The 21469-nt window shown below is 42.3% G+C and overlaps 1 protein-coding gene across 4 annotated transcripts in view; it reads left to right on the top strand.

The window, feature by feature from the left end:
• Nucleotides 1–21469, top strand: part of LOC100196543 (equilibrative nucleoside transporter 1) — a 59741-nt gene that overhangs the window by 28674 nt on the left and 9598 nt on the right. For 2 of the 4 annotated variants that reach the window (XM_045721891.1, XM_014205932.2), the window contains 6 exons: nucleotides 14041–14128; nucleotides 14255–14336; nucleotides 14729–14910; nucleotides 19435–19574; nucleotides 20120–20254; nucleotides 20347–20444. In XM_045721891.1, coding sequence (XP_045577847.1) covers nucleotides 14100–14128; nucleotides 14255–14336; nucleotides 14729–14910; nucleotides 19435–19574; nucleotides 20120–20254; nucleotides 20347–20444 — 666 coding nt within the window. In that variant the 5' untranslated portion in view covers nucleotides 14041–14099. Of the gene's footprint in view, nucleotides 1–3942; nucleotides 4078–6141; nucleotides 6220–14040; nucleotides 14129–14254; nucleotides 14337–14728; nucleotides 14911–19434; nucleotides 19575–20119; nucleotides 20255–20346; nucleotides 20445–21469 lie in introns of those variants that run through there. The other 2 variants (XM_014205917.2, XM_014205926.2) reach the window with 2 other exon arrangements.

The following is a 21469-nucleotide window of genomic DNA, read 5'->3' on the forward strand; positions in this document are numbered from 1 at the left end:
TGCATTGAATGTCACTTCATTTCATGGTCTCGTGATCGACTGACACAAATGTACAGTTGAAGTCAGAAGTTTACATACACTTTGGTTGGAGTCATTAAAACTCGTTTTTCAACCACTCCACAAATTTCTTGTTAACAAACTATAGTTTTGGCAAGTCGGTTAGGACATCTACTTTGTGCGTGACACAAATAATTTTTACAACAATTGTTTACAGACAGATTATTTCAATTATAATTCACTGTATCACAATTCCAGTGGGTCAGAAGTTTACATGCACTACGTTGACTGTGCCTTTAAACAGCTTGGAAAATTGCCTGAAAATTATGTCATGGCTTTAGAAGCTTCTGATAGGCTAATTGACATCATTTGAGTCAATTGGAGGTGTACCTGTAGATGTATTTCAAGGCCTACCTTCAAACTCAGTGCCTCTTGGGAAAATCAAAAGAAATCAGCCAAGACCTCAGAAAATGAATTGTAGACCTCCACAAGTCAAGTGCAAATCAATCCCAGAACAACAGCAAAGGACCTTGTGAAGATGCTGGAGGAAACAGGTACAAAAATATCTATATCCACAGTAAAACAAGTCTTATATCGACATAACCCGAAAGGCCGCTCAACAGGGAAGAAGCCGCTGCTCCAAAACCGCCATAAAAAAAGCCAGACTACGGTTTGCAACTGCACATGGGGACAAAGATCGTACTTTTTTGAGAAATGTCCTCTGGTCTGTTGAAACCAAAATAGAACTGTTTAGCCATAATGACCATAGTTATGTTTGTAGGAAAAGGGGGGATGCTTGCAAGGCGAAGAACACCATCCCAACCGTGAAGCACGGGGGTGTTAGCATCATGTTTTGGGGGTGCTTTACTGCAGGAGGGACTGGTGAACGTCACAAAATAGATGGCGTCATGAGGAAGGAAAATGATGTGGCTATATTGATGCAACATCTCAAGACCTCAGTCAGGAAGTTAAATCTTGGTCGCAAATGGGTCTTCCAAATGGACAATGACCTCAAGCATACTTCCAAAGTTGTGGCAAAATGGCTTAAGGACAACAAAGTCAAGGTATTGGAGTGGCCATCACATAGCTCTGACCTCAATCCTATATAAAATTTGTGGGCAGAACTGAAAAAGCATGTGCGAGCAAGGTCTACACATCTGACTCAGTTACACCAGCTCTGTCAGGAAGAATGGGCCAAAATTCACCCAACTTATTGTGGGAAGCTTGTGGAAGGCTACCCAAAAGGTTTGACCCAAGTTAAACAATTTAAAGGCAACGCTACCAAATACTATTTGAGTGTATGTAAACTTCTGACCCACTGGGAATGTGATGAAAGAAATAAAAGCTGAAATAAATCACTCTACTATTATTCTGACATTTCACATTCTTAAAATAAGATGATCCTAACTGACCTAAGACAGGGAATTTTTACTAGGATTAAAATGTCAGGAATTGTGAAAAGCTGAGTTTATATGTATTTGGCTAAGGTGTATGTAAACTTCCGACTTCAACTGTATGTGGTGCTGCCAATAAAATCAATCAGACAGGAAATGTAGAATTTGTGACACACACAAACCCAACATAGTAATACGCATCAACCCAAGTCCACGCGATACTTGCTGCAACTGGAGAAAACATTTACAACCCCAAAAAATGTATGTAATGGAGGTAATTGTTACGCTCGTCGTAAAGATTGGACCAAGGTGCAGCGTGGTAGGCGAACAGTTTACTTTTAATTAAAAATGAACACTGACAAAACAACAAAATACAAACCGAACGCAAGGTTCTGCAGGCTACACAACAACTATACAAAAACAAGATCCCACAAACTAAGGTGGGAAAAAGGCTGCCTAAGTATGATCCCCAATCAGAGACAACGATAGACAGCTGCCTCTGATTGGGAACCATACCCGGCAAACAAAGAAATAGAAAACTAGAATGCCCACCCAAATCACACCCTGACCTAACCAAAAGAGAAATAAAAAGGCTCTCTAAGGTCAGGGCGTGACAGTAATGTTATTGGACATACCCTACACCAGGGGTACTCAATATTATTGTAATTTATTGGCGTAGTAACAAACCCCACCTCGCAACCCATGTGATGAGGTCACATGGGTTGCGAGGTGGGGGTTTGTTCACACCCCTCTTGTTGGCAGAGAGACATTTTTGCAGTTATAAAGTGAATTTCCTTCAATTCTACACATTTTGCCATGGGGCGTTTTATTTTATGTTTTAAAGCAAATTTTCTGCAATTGTACTAATGTTCCCATGTCCTGTGTGTGTTTATATGATCAGAGAGATTGAATTCCGACCGAGAATGTGGTCCACATTGACCCCTTCTGGGTTCGGATCCGGACCATGGTCCGCCAGTTGAGTATGGGGGCCCTATACTCTGCACTCCATGTAGTTTTGTGTAAACTGTCCCAATGGGAGGTCTCTCATCATTCATTCCTTGTTCAACTCGTTTGATTGCTGGATAATGGCCAATGATTAAACATCATCCACTATCAAGACATAAAATGGAGTGATTTAGTTAGTGTAGATCCTGTGCATGCTCAGTTAAGCTTGTATTATGGCAGTTCAACGCTGTCAGGTTTTTGTCGAGGACTCCATCGAAGCAGATGGTTTCACATATGCCATTTGTGATTGTGCCTTTCTTATTTGGATAAAGAGGAATGATAACAAGTCTGTTTGTTCAACCACAAATACTTTTGCTCGCTCTCTTGCATAAACATAGATGTGGACATAGTGAATAAATCAGCAGGGCCGTTGGTCCTCACCAAGGGTTTCACTGACCTCGACATCTCCCCAATGTGATGAAGGCTGATTTCAATTAGAACAGCTTACTTGAGCTTACTCATTTTACACATACTTCGGGGGCCGCTCATATGATAGCCTACAGGTTAACTATGTGGTGCCAAATGGACAACAGCACTATTCTTCTCATGTTCATTCAACAGTAGCCTAACCCTCAAAAAAAGACGGCATTTAGACCTACCTTAAAGGGCAACTTTACCAACTAATTTTCATTATCTACAGGACAACACCAGTGTCTACATATGAGAAAGTGGTGCATTACTAGGTTATGTAGTAAGAAATATAAAGTTAGAAAGTTCTACCTGATGACATCATCAAAAGTTAAAATTAAAAAAAAGTGATTTTCAACTTCATAAAATTCACAGTGACATGGGGAGCAAGAAAATACCCTCCCTCTGGCTAGAAACTGCAGATTTAGAAAATCACAGTATTTCTAACTTTTTAATCCTACACTATGGTGTCAAAGAGAAGCATTTTTTAGGACCTTTCTTCTTTTTAACTACAGATCATAAAAACGCCCGTTTTCACATATGTAGAACCTGGTATTGTGCTGGGGATAATGAATATGATGTTGAAAAGTGGGAGAATTGACCTTTAACTTGTAAATGAAGTACATTGCTTTACATTTTAGTCATTTAGCAGACGCTCTTATCCAGAGCAACTTACCGGAGCAATTAGGGTTAAGCGCTTCGCTCAAGGGCACATTCAGATATTTCACCTAGCCGACTCTGGGATTTGAACCTGCAACCTTTTGGTTACTAGCCGCTCTTAACCACTAACTTTAGGCTACCTACTGCCCATTCATCTGTCTTTCAGGGTGAATCTCTCAGTGACTGCATTGTAGAAGTCTTCTTTATTACTTTTAAGTTTGAAATGGCTGTGTCAATTGAGATAATATTGTGCAGTTTTAAAGCAAATTTCCTGTAATTCTACACATTTAGCCATGTCTTGTGTGTTCATGTGATATGAGTGACTCACACTTTACAACTAAATCAATGACCTAAAACACGTTAGCTGACATGGGCTAGTTAAACTGGACATTTCTGACAAGTTATAAATAGCACTCTTAGGTCTGCAATGACTGACACGACGAGAGGGAAACCTGACTGAGTTCCTTTTTAAAAAAAGTTTGGGAACCACTCTGTCGTCAATCAGCGCTGCTGCATGTCATGAGTTGGGGGGATGCATGTGCGGCTCCTCAATACATCCTGAATTTTGACCGGGTTGAGGACAGACTACTGCTACTCTTCTTCTCGCGCTAAGGTACTGTTCCAGTAGAAATAGCATTGAACTGTTTAACTTTTTGTTGAGAACTACTTATACATTCATAGCTCAGTTGTAGAATAGTTTACAAATGAGTAAAATATTGCATTAAATTGTATAGCGTCAGATTAGGCTACAGTTTATGATGGCACATTGTTTACGAATGAGTGATGGCAATTGTTAGCTGAAACATTCTCTTACAGTGTAATTTTGTTCGGGTTTTCATACCTTTTTCTGCGCCTTGGTGCTGACAAACGTTTATGGTTTGTTGGAGGAAACTCTGTCGTGATTTGGAATTAAATTTAGTGCCAATTTTTACGCTTTTAACACACCGAAAGTGTTATTGTGCTAAATAGTATGCAGCATCGTCTGGATATATGTATGTATGTATGTATGTGTGTGTGTGTGTGTGTGTAACAAAAGTTCAACATTCACCTTCTGCTACAATTTCTGTCAAGGCGTCTACCAACGAATGCAACACACCGAAGACACTGCAACTGCCTCTGCAACGCAAACGCAGCGTTTTATTGGAAATGAATGTAATTCTGGTGTACCAAAATGAAAAGAGGTAGTCGGTGTGTTCGAAGCGTTAAGCGCGGTAAGGAACGTTAATGTGACAAGAACAAGGCAATGGGGACTGTTGGTTCATGTGTCTGGCTAAACACCCGACCCATCTGTTAGCGAATTCAGCAAGCCAGCTGTCCAGTTATTGTTTACAATTGTTGTGAGTTTTTCTTTCTAAGGCTTCGAACACACCGACATCGTCCTTGCATTTTGGTACACCAGAATTACATTCATTTCCAATGAAACGCTGCCTCAGTGCGTTCGGTGTGGTGCATACCTTGGATTTATCGAATGTATGCGTCAAACTGTATGCGTAGATGACTTGACAGAAATGGTAGCAGAAAGTGAATGTTGAACTTTTGTTGCATACATATCCAGATGATGCTGCGTACTACTTTGCGCAAAACACTGTAGGTGTGTTCAAAGCATTAGGCCTAGTAGCGTATTAGTTGGCTAGCTTGCGCTATCCATTCATTTCCGACATGTCAGTTGGCTAACTAGCCAATGCTGAAACTTGTCAGCATGTCGTTTGATATACTTTAAGCAATAAGTCACAAGGGGGTGTGGTATATGGCCAATATACCACGGCTAAGGGCAGTTCTTAAGGACGACGCAGCTCTTAGCCGTGGTATATTGGCCATATACCACAAACCCCCAAAGTGCCTTATTGCTATTATGAACTTGTTAGTAATGTAATTGGAGCAGTAAAAATAAATGTTGTCATACCAGTGGTATACAGTCTGATATACCATGGCTGTCAGCCAATCAGCATTCAGGGCTCGAACCACCCAGTTTATAATTGTGTATCGAGCATGCAAAACATTACTTTAAATGATTCCCAGAAGATTTGTCTATAGACCATAGCCAAGTCTTCAATAGCAGCGTTTCCCAAACTCGGTCTTCATTCCCCCTCCCGTGCATGTTTTGGTTCATGCCCTAACACTACACAGCTGATTCAAATAACCAACTCATCAACCTTTGTTTGAGTCGGCTGTCTAGTGCTAAGGCAAAAACCGAAACGTGCCCCCAGGACCAAGTTTGGGGAAACCGTGTTCTAATAGCATGGCTAACTATAGAAGCATGGTTAGCCCAGTGGTTCCTCGCTTGTCGTTGTGCGTGCTGTCGTTCACATGTGCCAGTGCTATTTCTGTGTCATCTTGACAGTCCTGGCTGTGGAGCATGAGAATGGCTTCTTTGTTGTAGCAAGAACCGCCAATGAACAGCTGATGAACTGCAGCTAACTGAGTGAGCGAGAACAGACAGCAACAGCGTTTCACTCCTGTGTGAAATGGCCACACAGTTCATTTTTATTTAAACATTTAGCTAAATGCATAGTAGCTAATGTCCATCTTCAGAGAGTTGGAGTAGCTTTGTTCAATTAGTATATATATATATTTTTTTAGGGACAGGAAATAATTGGTAGCAATAAGGGAGGGTAATTGATAACAATGCCATAGGTGACACTGGTATTCCTTTTCTGTGAGCTGCTTTTCTTTTCAGTTCTCCCGTCTGTAGCCAAAGGAAAGGACATCTGCTTTGGTTTGGCACCACAGTGCACCTGCCTTCCACTCTTCAGAGGTAACTGCCACCAACCCTTGAAGTGTATAATAAACTAGTAGGTTTAATATGTTGGCAGTTTAGGTAATATACAAAGGATACATTTTATCAAAAGGGATTGCGCTTAAATAATGCATTTTTGAATGGTTATGAGTTGTTAAACGTTGAGTATCCTCCAGGTATAAAAATAATGCCATCAGGTTTCCTATCAGTCCTAAATGCTTATGAAAATAAAGTTGGATTTGAAGAGCTTCAGTACAGTAATGGCTTGTGTGTCCATAGTCCAGGTGGGAAAGAACACTGATACTATCACATGCTTCTGAATGATCTGCACAAAGCTGAATTTAACTGCACTATACACACATGCCAACTTTTAGTATTCCCTTTTTCTCACTGGCTTTCTAATAACATGTTCTCTGTTCTCTCAGCCAAAGGCCAAAGACTTGGGTTCATCTCCACGCCTTTGTCTGTCAAAGTATCTAACACTTCCAACTGTGTTACCTAGGCCTGCTGTGCTGATTAAATGCTATTTCAGTCATGTGGAAATGATGAACTGAATGTATTTTGCCCAGGCTTTTATTTCCAAAGTACCCCATCCGAAGCAGGAGAGAAACTAGCAATGGGGACTTTACTGAGAACTCGCCATCAATAGGATTTTTATGTTCACACCACTCCTAGCCAACTATCATAATAAAGGGGCTCTATGTTGGGATGTTTTGGAGGTGCTGCCTGTCAGGGTGACTGGCTGTGTGTTGGTTGCATGAGCAACCCACAGACACGCCACAGTACCGTATGTACCAGTCTCCTATTACAGGTGTTATAAACTGTTATAAACCAACCCTCACACCCATCCCTCAGGCTGTTCCAAGAACCCACATTGTTTTTGACATGGTGATCCACCCCATGTCAGATTCAGCAACCAGATCCCTGGAAAGGGAGAAGGAAATAGATTTTGGATGACAAATGTGAGTGTTCGCCTTTGGCTGTTTAAACAGGATTGTAAAGGATTGAAGTACATGCGTGCAGAGTGTGTTGGTGAGCGGGAGTGTGTCCTGTCACCAAAGTTGGGTAGTGGGGTGAAGGCTGGTTGGGTAGTGGGGTGAAGGCAGGGGAAGCTCTGATAGTTCCACCAGATTTATCCCCTGAGCGGAACTGCTCGCAAACTGCCCACATATCAGAGGGATGACTTGCACCATGTGGAAAAACATTGATACTGTTGCTACTCCTTTTTTATCCAATGGGGGGGGGGGGATTATTTAATATTCTTTGTGAAGGGGTATCTGTTGCTACTTAGCTGGAATGTTTTGCTAATTTTGGATAGGATAATTTCTCTTAGGAGTAGTATTGATTTTTTTTTTTCTTCCCCTTAAAGAGATTAACCGGTACTTTTGTATGCTTTCTAGGCAGTAGTTCTGAAAGTAGCGCTCACGAGCCAAAAGTGGTCCCCGAATGATGTGCACCACGTCATTGCTCTCTGGCTCTGCTGTGTGTGCATCTTGCTAGAGTTGCACACAAGTTCCTGAGCATGTCTTTTAAAATCTTGATGAAGTTATGACAGTTGCGTGGTGATAAGAGTGAAACTATATAAACTTCTGGGAAATGGTGAAGAGTGTGGTTCTTTTCATCTTGTCATATGACCCATACACTATAGCCAGAGAACACGGTTTGGGAATGTAAGTCAGAGCTATTCCAGTACAATGCCCTCATGTCCACCTCAATTTGGATTTGGTGGCGTAATCAAGATCATATAGACCCCATTCTATGCTAACGTAAAGGGTGAGCCCTGCACTACTTCAAAATGCTTTCTTACTACTGTCTGATCTCTTGTGAATGATGGTAATGGGACGGCTTTAGATTTATATGGTGACTACAAGGGCAACGCAACTTTTAATCACAACAGTTGTCAGTCAGTATTTTCCTTAGGGCCAGAAGTAGTTATGATTGGCTTATGTGTTTTACAACTTGACATAAGGGTATAATGTTGGTCATAAAGCCCAATTTCCACTACAATAGTAATGTTGTCCACCAGCCGGCTCTCTCTCTGTCGAACCATCTGGTTTCACAGAGCCTCAGAATGGAACTTGACTGGAAGTCTATGGCAGGAGCGAACGAAACAACCGCTGGTTTTAATTGGCTGATATCAGTCCATCACCATCTTGCATATCCCTTAGAACCTCCCCCTACATTGTGGACGTCAATGACCGAGCAGCGCAAGTGATTTTAAACAAGGTAGTGAGTACAAAAAAAATCGGAAAGTACGCATCTTAGAAATCATTTTCACATATAAACTTTAAATGCCCAAACTCAGAATCAATTGGGGAAAAAGTAATATGGTCAATGTGATTGAACATTTATTTTTAATGTTGATTTTCATAGCATGCTTGCTCCTCTCCTGCCATGATTTTAACCGCACTCCTTTCAAGTCCCATTTTGTTGTACAGTGTTACCGGGCTCTATGCGCCAGCAATTACATTACTGCAATAGTAATACTTATGATCAGTTTTTCTTTTGAGTGGCACCAATGAAGTGTCGTTGGCTCAGGACAAAGTGGATTTTTGTGTTGTGGCTCGGAGTTGATCAGGCACGGGGTCAGGCTTCGGTCCAGAGGGGCACGCCAGCCAGCTGGCACTCTTTCATAACTTGTTCAACCGAGTGAGACACAATGAACAGGAGCTGGGTACAACCAATCGGATTCCTGCTTTAACCATGTGACACAGTCTCAGTTGGTCTTATTAGATTGAATGCACAGAGATCCTGTGAGATCCCGCGGCCCATTGTCGTGCCATTCATCCGCTGCCATCATCTCGTGTTTCAGCATGATAATGCACGGCCCAATGTCGCAAAGATCTGTACACAATTCCTGGAAGCTGAAAATGTCCTAGTTCGTCCATGGCCTGCATACTCACCAGACATTTCAACATGATGGCACCGACAGAGATGGTCGCCTCGCTTCAGGTCCTTAGGAAACGATGCAGTTTTTTAAATGTTATTTCTTACATTGTTAGCCCAGAAAATCTCAAGTGTTATTACATACAGCCGGGAAGAAGTATTGGATATAAAAGGGATGTCAACTTACCATCATTACGACCAGGAATACGTCTTTCCTGAAGCGGATCCTTTGTCCGGACCTCCACCCTGGACATTGGATCTAACCGGAGGCCGACCCAAAACAACGCAGTCGCCGCACGAGAGGCAGACGGAGCGGCCTACTGGTCAGACTCAGAAGGCGAGCACACCATCCACCGCTCCCGAGCATATTACTCGCCAATGTCCAATCTCTAGATAACAAGGTGGACGAAATTAGGGCACGAGTTGCCTTCCAGAGAGACATCAGAGATTGTAACATTCTCTGTTTCACGGAAACATGGCTCACTCAGGATACGTTGCCGGAGTTGGTACAGCCACCTGGTTTCTTCATGCGTCACGCCAACAGAAACAAACATCTCTCTGGTAAGATGAAGGGCGGGGGTGTATGCCTTTATGATTAACGACTCATGGCGTAATCACAACATACAGGAACTCAAGTCTTTTTGTTCACCCGATCTAGAATTCCTTACAATCAAATGCCAACCGCATTATCTTCCAAGAGAATTCTCTTCGATTATAGTCACAGCCGTGTATATCCCTCCCCCCAAGCCGATACCTCGTCGGCCCTGAAAGAACTTCACTGGACTCTATGTAAACTGGAAACCATACGTCCTGAGGCTGCATTTATTGTAGCTGGGGATTTTAACAAGGCTAACCTGAGAACACGACTTCCTAAATTCTATCAGCATATCAAATGCGCGACACGGGCTGGTAGCTTTCTGGATCATTGCTACTCTAACTTCTGCGACGCATACAAAGCCCTCCCCCACCCTGCCTTCATCAAATCTGACCATGACTACATTTTGTTGCTCCCAGCCTACAGACAGAAACTAAAACAGGAAACGCCCGTGCTCAGGTCTGTCCAACGCTGGTCTGACCAATCGGATTCCACGCTTCAAGATTGCTTCGATCGTGTGGACTGGGATATGTTCCGGATAGCCTCAGACAACAACATTGATGTATACGCTGACTCTGTGAGCGAGTTTATTAGCAAGTGCATCGGAGACAATACAGTGCCACTGACACAGCCCGCTACCGATGCCTGTGGGCTCTCCTTCTCCGTGGCCAACGTGAGGAAAACATTTAAATGTGTTAACCCTCGCAAGGCTGCCAGCCCAGACGGTATCCCTAGCTGCGTCCTCAGAGCATGTGCAGACCAGCTGGCTGGTGTGTTTACCGGACATATTCAATCAATCCCTATCCCAGTCTGTTGTCCCCACATGCTTCAAGATGGCCACCCCTACAACTCATCCAGAACGCCGCAGCCCGTCTGGTTTTCAACCTTCCCAAGTTCTCTCACGTCACCCCGCTCCTCCGCTCTCTCCACTGGCTTCCAGTTGAAGCTCGCATCCGCTACAAAACCATGGTGATTGCCTACGGAGCTGTGAAGGGAACGGCACCTCCATACCTTCAGGCTCTGATCAGGCCCTACACCCAAACAAGGGCACTGCGTTCATCCACCTCTGGCCTGCTGGCCCCCCTACCTCTGAGGAAGCACAGTTCCCGCTCAGCCCAGTCAAAACTGTTCGCTGCTCTGGCACCCCAATGGTGGAACAAGCTCCCTCACGACGCCAGGACAGCGGAGTCAATCACCACCTTCCGGAGACACCTGAAACCCCACCTCTTTAAGGAATACCTAGGATAGGATAAAGTAATCCTTCTAACCCCCCCCTTAAAAGATTTAGATGCACTATTGTAAAGTGGTTGTTCCACTGGATATCATAAGGTGAATGCACCAATTTGTAAGTCGCTCTGGATAAGAGTGTCTGCTAAATGACTTAAATGTAAATGTAATTGTTTCTGTTCCCAAGAAAGCTAAGGTAACTGAACTAAATGACTATCGCCCCGTAGCACTCACTTCTGTCATCATGAAGTGCTTTGAGAGACTAGTCAAGGATCATATCACCTCCACCCTACCTGATACCGTAGACCCACTCTAATTTGCTTACCGCCCTAATAGATCCACTGACGATGCAATCGCCATCACACTGCACACTGCCCTATCCCATCTGGACAAGAGAAATACCTATGTAAGAATGCTGTTCATTGACTACAGCTCAGAATTTAACACCAAGCAGATACCTCATCTGCACCTACAGCACCCGATGTCACAGGTAGGCCAAAAAGATCATCAAGGACAACAACCACCCGAGCCACTGCCTGTTCACCCCGCTATCATCCAGAAGGCGAGGTCAGTACAGGAGCATCAAAGCTGGGACTGAGAGACTGAAAAACAGCTTCTATCTCAAGGCCCTCAGACTGTTAAATAGCCATCACTAACACAGAGAGCCTGCTTCCTACATACAGACTCAAATCTCTGGCCACTTTAATAAATGGATTTAAAGGTATCACTAGTCACTTTTTAATGTATACATATCCTACATTACTCATCTCATATATGTATACTGTTCTATACCATCTACTGCATCTTGCCTATGCCGCACGGCGATCGCTCATCCATATATTTATAGGTACATATTCTTATTCTCATCCCTTACATTTGCGTGTGTCTAAGGTAGTTTTTGTGAATTTGTTAGACATTACTGCATTGTCGGAGCTAGAAGCACAAGCATTTCGCTACACTCGCATTAACATCTGCTAACCATGTGTATGCGACCAATAAAATTTGATTTGACCCATTGAGGATGCTTGAGGTGCTCTGGATCGATGTGTACGACAGCGTGTTCCAGTTCCCGCCAATATCCAGCAACTTCACACAGCCATTGAAGAGGAGTGGGACAACATTCCACAGACCGCAATCAACAACCTGATCAACTCTATGCGAAGGAGATGTGTCGCGCTGCATGAGGCAAATGGTGGTCACACCAGATACTGCTGTTTTTCTAATCCATGCCCCTACCTTTTTTTGTAAGGTATCTGTATTCCCAAATCATGTGAAATCCAGAGATTAGGGCCTAATGAAATCATTTAAATTGACTGAATTTGATATGAACTGTAACTCAGTAAAGTCTTTGAAATTGTTGCATTTGAACAAAAATAGTGTTTTGTAGGCCAGACATTTGTAAGAAGACTGATTTTTCAGGATGTCTTATGGTCTTACAAACACCGCTGTAGCTCTGCCACCTTTCACCACAAGTGGGGATAGCTAACATCAGTGGATGTGGTGGATTAAGATGCAGACCATGCAACAAACATCTCTAGCTTAAACAGATGGATGTTTTTATTTTGCTAATTCAATTTTGACTCTAGGGGTTAAGCAAAAATAATGGAAAAATCTAGGGTGCACCGCTGTACCGTTCACAACCTTGGAGACAACATTCTGAGAACCAAGCACACGATGAGAATCCAGTTGGTAACATCATAATTAAACGCAGCAGCAGAGCCATTAGTGTTTGTCTTCTTCTACAATGGTCCCTAACAATAAGTATGCTCACATGTATAGCTTACATTACACACAGTCCACACTATTAGTGGATTGTCGGTTCCCATGTGATCCCAGTGACACATTCTAAAATGCTGCCCAGTGTAGAACACTCACAATGAGCTGCATTCAATACTCTTAACCAATACATTTCCTCATGACATCTCCATTATCTATTAGGCACATTTTCATCTAAAGAGGCTTAGTCTGTTCCTTAAGGTATCCATAACTTATGGCAATGCTTATGAGATGCATTGTGAGATAGCCTAAACCTGTTTGGGATGCTTGGAGTTCTGCACAGCCATCTGTGTGTACAGTGAACTTGGGCTTTTTGTTTAAGAGGGACTCAAAGACGTCATAGAAGTATCTGTGTGTAGATGTCTTTTCTCAAAGAGTGGTTGACGAGTTGCTATGGGAGGAGTTAGGATGGGTGGGGCCAGTGAGATTATTGGGATAGGAAGGATGTTTGGATGTTATTTGGAGACCACCTCTTAACAAGGTTTTTCTTCAATGTATAAAATGAAATTCTGTTCCTAATCCCCCCTTTAAGTAAATAAAATATTGAATTTAGCCTAACCCTGCACTTCTCTAACCAAGTGTAATTCAAAATAAATGTTTCTCAGAAGAAAATGGTGCTGATTACAGTACACTGAATCTGTGGCTGGCTTGTATGATACATTTGAGTTATGTGCATATTTGGCTACAATGTTTTGGTTTGTTGATGACAGTATTGTGCTTGATAAGGTTTTGAAGGTCGTCTTCTGGCTTTTTGTGTCATATTATGAAATGCAGGAGCTGCATAGGCTACTTTGTGGTTTGGTGTAATGGCAGCAGTTATAACCACTGGTATTTCTATTGTTGCCTACATATGCTGCTTATCTTAAATTTAAGACCATTTTCCTGGTAAGCAAGAACTTGGTTTATATTTCGGTTACAAATGTAGTAGGTAGAAAATGGAAATAGATGTTTGTCTGAGATGTCATATTGGTGACATGCGCTTGTCTATTTGGTCATTAAACAACAAAAAAGTAGCCTAACCATAAAAGGATATTTGAGATCAAATACCTGCTGAATCTGTAGGGTTTTCCTTAGTATCACTTAGGCAAACAACAATAGTTAGACAGGAAATTGGATTGTAACTGGCTAGTGATGAACCTGTGGAATGAAATGTAAATCAATTATTGGAGATACGATGTGGAAAAGTTATGAACGTATAACAATGTTGCATTTTGTTAGATTTGATTTAAATATAGATCATCAGGGGAAAAAACAGGTCGATTTCATTCTCCTGAACTTTATCCCGTTTTGCTTGAATATCGTTGCTTTATGAAGGGCCTCTAAAAATGCTAGGCTAATTTATGAAAATGTCTCAGTTTTCAGAATCCGTGCCACATTTTGACTAAAGAGTTGGTTCCTGCAGTACTTGAGGAAAATGACGGCCGTCAACGCTCCACGGGACAAGTGAGTGCATTGACTTAGAACTTTTTGCTTCTGCCTGCAATCATTCAATGCTATGTGGATATGTATTTTATGGATACAACTGGTATACATATACTAACATTACTGATGTACATTTGTTTTTGTCAGGTATAATGCAGTGTGGATCATTTTTTTCATCCTTGGCTTGGGAACCCTCCTGCCATGGAATTTCTTCATGACTGCAACCATGGTAACTGTCCTTCATTCTCCTACAACTGCTTGGTTATGATAACCATGAGAAATCAGACTTGGAGCTGTAGTCTAGTAGAACAATATGCAGTTAAGGCACACAGACTGAGTTCCTATGTCTTTAAAGGGGTAATACAACTGGTCTTAAATAATACACCTACTCTAACCAAAGGGAGCTTCTGGAGCTGCCTCGAGGGGGGGGGGGACATGTTTGTAAACAGCTAGAAACCCCTGGTTCGTCGCAGGGGGAGTTCAAACTTTTGGCAATATCCTTAATCCCTGCACTGGCCCTGGACAGCAGGCTAGCGTTATGAAAACATTGACCCTCATTAGTTTTGTTCATGAGCTGACCCCCCCCCCAAGTCTCTCCTTTACCCTGTTGCTTCTCTTTAGTACTTCACCAACCGACTGAAGGACCCGGCCGTTGAGGGCTCAGCTATTCTGACAGCCAACGCCACTGTGGTGGAGGGAGACACGAGGAGCGTCCTGGAGTCCAAGTTCAACAACGTGATGACCCTGTGTGCCATGGTGCCTCTGCTCATCTTCACCTGCCTCAACTCCTTCATCCACCAGAGGTATAGTTAGAACTAATGGTCACTATAACCTACTGTAACCTCTAAGAAACCCAGGACTCACTTCAAACCACACCTCATTCCTCTTAAAAGTACCTTGAATTGATACCCCACTCTTATCCTCAATCCCTGCCTGTTTACATGTCCCCTTATCCTCACTCAATGCATTTTCCTCACAGTCCCCTAAACAACCATAGTTCTCACCCTAACCATGAATGGTGTCTCATGTAAACTTATGTCTGCTAATCAAGGTTTTTTTCTGCATGAAAAGTCTTGTGTGGGCCGCCAAAGTATTTTTCACGGCCGCCTATGTCCAAACAGTATCATTTTTGGGATGTATATGGTTTTCAGTGTTATCTTAAAATCACTAAAACCAGATATAGTACGTGGAAAATATAATGGACCTATATACAGTACCAGTCAAAAGTTTGGACACACCTACTCTTTCAAGGGTTTTTCTTTATTTCACTATTTTCTACATTGTAGAATAATAGTGATGACATCAAAACTATGAAATAACACATGGAATCATGAAGTAACCAAAAAAGTGTTAAACAAATCAAAATATATTTGAGATTCTTCAAATTAGCCACCGTTTGCTTTGATGACAGCTTTGCACACTCTTGGCATTCTCTCAACCAGCTTCACCTGGAATGCTTTTCCAACAGTCTTGAAGGAGTTCCCACATATTCTGAGCACTTGGTGGCTGCTTTTCCTTCACTCTGCGGTCCAACTCATCCCAAACCATTTCAATTGGGTTGAGGTCGGGTGATTGTGGATTCCAGGTCATCTGATGCATCACTCAATCACTCTCCTTCTTGGTCAAATAGCCCTTACACAGCATGGAGGTGTGTTGGGTCATTGTCTTGTGGAAAAACAAATGATAGTCCCATTAAGTGCAAACCAGATGGGTTGGCGTATAGTTGCAGAATGCTGTGGTAGCCATGCTGGTTAAGTATGCCTCAAATTCTAAATAAATCAGTGTCATCAGCAAAGCACCATCACTTCTCCATGCTTCACGGTGGGAACCACACATGCAGGGATCATCTGTTCACCTACTCTGTGTCTCACAAAGACATGGCGGTTGGTACCAAAAATCACAGATTTCCATCAGTTTAATGTCCATTGCCCGTGTTTCTTGGCCCAAGCAAGTCTCTTCTTCTTATTGGTGTCCTTTTAGTAGTGGTTTCTTTGCAGCAATTCGATCATGAAGGCTTGAACCATGCAGTCTCCTCTGAAATGTTGATGTGTCTGTTACTTGAACTCTGAAGCATTTATCTGCAATTTCTGAGGCTGGTAACTCTAATGAACTTATCCTCTGCAGCAGAGGTAACTCTGGGTCTTCCTTCCCTGTGGCGGTCCTCATGAGAGCCAATTTTCATCATAGTGCTTGATGATTTTTGCGACTGCACTTGAAGAAACTATCAAAGTTCTTGAAATGTTACGGATTGACTGACCTTCATGTCTTAAAGTAATGGACGTTTCTCTTTACTTATTTGAGCTGTTCTTGCCATAATATGGACTTGGTCTTATATCAAATAGGGTTATCTTCTGTATACCACCCCTACCTTGTCACAACACAACGAATTGGCTCAAACACATGAAGAAGGAAAGAAATTCCACAAATGTACTTTTAACAAGGCACACCTGTTAATTGAAATGCATTGCCGGTGAATACCTCATGAAGCTGGTTGAGAGAGTGCCAAGAGAGTGCAAAGCTGTCATCAAGGCAAAGGGAGGCTACTTTGAAGAATCTCAAATTGAAATATATTTGGATTTAACACTTTTGGTTACTACATGATTCTATATGGGTTATTTCATAGTTTTGATGTCTTCACTATTATTATACAATGTAGAAAATAGTAAAAATAAAGAAAAACCCTGGACTGACTAGGTGTCTGAACTTTTGTCTGGTACTGTTTTTATCATCACTCCTGTGTTCCAGTGTCACGTTGTGTTAGTTAATCTAAGTTTATCATTTTAAAAGGCTAATTGATCATTAGAAAACCCTTTTGCAATTATGTTAGCACAGTTGCAAACTGGCTTTCTTTGGACTAGTTGTGTATCTGGAGCATCAGCATTTGTGGGTTCGATTACAGGCTCAAAATGGCAAGAAACAAATAACTTTCTTCTGAAACTCATCAGTCTATTCTTGTTCTGAGAAATGAAGGCTATTCCATGCGAGAAATTGCCAAGAAACTGAAGATCTGGTACAACGCTGTGTACTACTCCCTTCACAGAACAGAGCAAACTGGCTCTAACAAGAATAGAAAGAGGAGTGGGAGGCCCGGTGCACAACTAAGCAAGAGGACAAGTACATTAGTGTCTGGTTTGAGAAACAGACGCCTCACAAGTCCTCAACTGGCAGCTTCATTATATAGTACCCGCAAAACACCAGCCTCAACGTCAACAGTGAAGAGGCGACTCCAGGATGCTGGCCTTCTAGGCAGAGTTGCAAAGAAAAAGCCATATCTCAGACTGGCCAATAAAAATAAAAGATTAAGATGGGCAACAGAACAGACACTAGATAGAGGAAGATTAGAAAAAAGTGTTATAGACAGACAAATCTAAGTTTGAGGTGTTCAGATCACAAAGAAGAATATTCGTAAGATGCTGGAGGAGTGCTTGAAGCCATCTGTCAAGCATTGTGGAGGGAATGTGATGGTCCGGGGGTGCTTTGGTGGTGGTAAAGTGGGAGATTTGTACAGGGTAAAAGGGATCTTGAAGATGGAAGGCTATCACTCCATTTTGCAACACCATGCCATACCCTGTGGATGCCGCTTAATTGGAGCCAATTTCCTCCGACAACAGGACAATGACCCAAAACACAGCTCCAAACTATGCAAGAACTATTTAGAGAAGAAGCAGTCAACTGGAATTCAGTCTATTGTGGAGTGGCCAGCACAGTCACCGGGTCTCAACCCTATTGAGCAGTTGTGGGAGCAGCTTGACCGTATGGTATGTAAGAAATGCCCGTCAAGCCAATCCAACTTGTGGGAGGTGCTTCAGGAAGCATGGGGTAAAATCTCTGAAGATTACCTCAACAAATTGACAACTAGAATGCCAAAGGTCTGCAAGGCTGTAATTGCTGCAAATGGAGGATTCTTTGACGAAAGTAAAGTTTGACAATAATGAGCAAGGTAGAACAAACATTAGCAATATAGAAAAAACAAACGAGTAGTTTTAAAAAACCTTACAGTTGAGCAAAGCTTAGTGTAAAAGAAATGATGCATGCATCCATCCTCCTTGCTGCGACTCAAAAGACAAATCATACCAATTTAAAATATTTTGTCAGAAGCATGAAGACAAGTTGAAGTTATGAGTGTTTCCCAAATTCGCTGTTCTAATAGTGTTTATTGTCCTAAAGTTGCAGTTTTCAAATGGGAGCAATTGTGAAAGTCAGTCTATAGGCGATTCTCCATCAGCTTTATTTTGAATTACAAATTTTGTCGAACAATATCACAGATTGAGCAAACAATATCAAGATGGGAAAAGTCTAAAGAGAACTTACAGCTGAGCAAAGCTTATGAAAGAAACGGTGTACAGTAGGCCTATTTCCATAGCCTATTATTAGCAATGTATAGAACCTACATGCAACGTATAAAAGCCTAGGTCTAAAAAGAGAGTAAGATTAGGCAAAAATGCTAATCAATGAATAATTATAAAGTTCTTGGGACAGCAGAGTTGCATGCTCTGCAACTGGGGCCTTCATGATTTACAACCCATCACACGGAGTACAGCCAGAGAGGCTTTCTGGCGCGTCGGACAAACGCACCACATACACACACACACACTGATTTTGTGCCACAGCTCCAACAAGCTCATGCTAGCGGTCCTTTTTTAACTGTCTTGTTTTTTTATTCATATTTTTGAGGTTGGGGGTTTGCCAATAGGGGGCGCCAACCCTAGCCCCATGGCAAGATGTGTAGAATTGCAGAAAATGTGCTTTTAAACGGCATCATTTTGTCATTGCGGCCAACAGAAGGGCCTCAATATGTTGGGTCTGCGGACTGCAACATTGGCCACGCCGCTCCACGCCCACCACCTAATCCCCATTTTGATCCAGAAAAAGACCTGTAATCCTCACCCCTCGCTCTCATTTCAACCCGGAATAATGTATCGTTTTGACAATATCGCAATATTATTTTTGCGCTAGTTGGCTGTGCCTGCACCAAAACTCCACTATTTTTCCTTCATAGCTTGTTCTCCATCTTTTTAAATAGGGAGCCAATTTATTTTCAGCACTTATTTCCATGACTGATCAAAACTTGTTTTCTCATGGCTCTCTTGTCCCTCTGCAGCAGACATATGGTGAGCAATATGTTTGGAACATTGAATAGCAATAAAATCAGTATCGAATCGCAATACATAGAATTGTGAGAATCGCAATACATATCGTATTGTGTGGTCCCTGGGGATTCCCAGCCCTAGTCGTCCATCGGTGACCCCCACTTCTGTCTAAATAGTCATAGGAATGTCATCTGTTTTTATCCTCCTTTCTCACTCTTCCCCTCACCTCTCCCCCAGGATTCCTCAGAATTGGCGTATCGCTGGCTGCCTGTCTGTGATCCTGGTGGTGTTTCTGTTGACGGCGGTGCTGGTCAAAGTGGACATGGGCCCTCTCCCCTTCTTCTCTCTCACCATCATCAAAATCATCTGCATCAATTGTAAGTGGGCCCCACCTACCTCATACCTAACACACCAAGCTCACACACTTCAACTCATTCACCACTCACACCATCTGCTACGGAGTTGGCTTGTTTAAAATGGGACGTAAAACAGGATACGCTCACCCCCATTTTGCTCTCCTGTTGGTTTGATCCTGATGCCTGATGAGGAGCAGCTTCTCCAACGGTTTAGGTTCCACCAGAGGAGAGGACTGGGTGACCCAATTGGAACGCTTTGATGTTGATATGCGCACTCCCCCTGTGAAAACTGTGTATACTAGGAAGGGGGGTGAATGAAATAATGTTTTATGTAAAACAACCCTTGTGATGTTCTCATTTGTTTGTGCTCTATGTCTCTGTGATGTGCCAACCCTACCTCTCTTGATCTTCCTCTTTTGAGTATATCATGACCTTCGAATGTCTTCCAATAAAGTGTTTTCCCTCTCTTGCCTTAAAATGTATTACTCCCTCTACCCAACACCTACAATCACTCATTCTCTCTCTACTTTGACTTAATTTTCTCCCCTCTCTCTCTCTCTACCCAGCGTTTGGGGCAGTGCTGCAAGGCAGTCTGTTTGGCCTGGCTGCAATGCTGCCGGCCTCCTACACCACACCTATCATGAGTGGACAGGGTCTCGCTGGAACCTTCGCTGCCTTCTCCATGATCTGTGCCCTGGCCAGTATGTCTAACACTCGCAACAGGTCCATAACTTCTATTCCAGGATGAGGATAGTAAGCACTTCCTGGTCATGACCCTGTGTTCTGTGTGTAGGTGGCTCAGCCCTGCAGGACAGTGCCTTTGGCTATTTCATCACTGCGTGCGTGGCCATCTTCCTGGCCATCCTGTCCTACCTCGCTCTGCCTAGTATGGTAAAACCTCCAACTAACACACTCTAATCCAGTGGCTCTCAGCTGGTTTTGCCTCGGGACCCAAATTGAACCAAGTTGTCTGTCCCAATCCAATATTCACATCTTGATTTAAAAAAAAAAAATGTTTTGCAATCTGGAAAACTGTGGTTAATGCTAGTAAATGTACCAATTATATGACAAGGGAACAACACTCTCACCTTTCATTTTCAGTCACTCAATTTTGCCCATGTTCTTGATGAAGAATGTTAAGCTCACTGGTTTGAGACCACAATAAATATAGTTGAGGTTAAATTATTTAAAAAAAATAAAAAAATCTTAATTTCTACACACTTTCTACCTTGTTTTGGTCGTTTAAGTTCAGGTTGGAGTATTTTTCAATAAAAGAAACTTGCGACCCATTCAAAACCATTTGGGTTGCGACCCACCAGTTTAGAATAGCTGCTCGAATCTACACAGAACATTGGCCCCTTTTTTTTAATTTTTGTTTTTATTTATTTTACCTTTATTTAACCAGGTAGGCAAGTTGAGAACAAGTTCTCATTTACAACTGCGACCTGGCCAAGATAAAGCAAAGCAGTTCGACACATACAACAACACAGAGTTACACATGGAATAAAACAAACATACAGTTAATAATACAGTACAAAAATAAGTCTATATACAATGTGAGCAAATGAGGTGAGATAAGGAGGTAAAGGCAATAAAAAGGCCACGGTGGCGAAGTAAATACAATATAGCAATTAAAAAACACTGGAATTGTAGATTTGCAGTAGGTGAATGTGCAAAGTAGAAATACTGGGGTGCAAGGGAGCAAAATAAATAAATACAGTAGGGGATGAGGTAATTGTTTGGGCTATTTATAGATGGGCTATGTACAGGTGCAGTGATCTGTGAGCTGCTCTAACAGCTGGTGCTTAAAGCTGGTGAGGGAGATAAGTGTTTCCAGTTTCAGAGATTTTTGTAGTTCGTTCCAGTCATTGGCAGCAGAGAACTTGAAGGAGAGGCGGCCAAAGGAGGAATTGGCC

The sequence above is a fragment of the Salmo salar genome, chromosome ssa01, assembly GCF_905237065.1.
Source record: "Salmo salar chromosome ssa01, Ssal_v3.1, whole genome shotgun sequence".
NCBI lineage: Eukaryota > Metazoa > Chordata > Actinopteri > Salmoniformes > Salmonidae > Salmo > Salmo salar.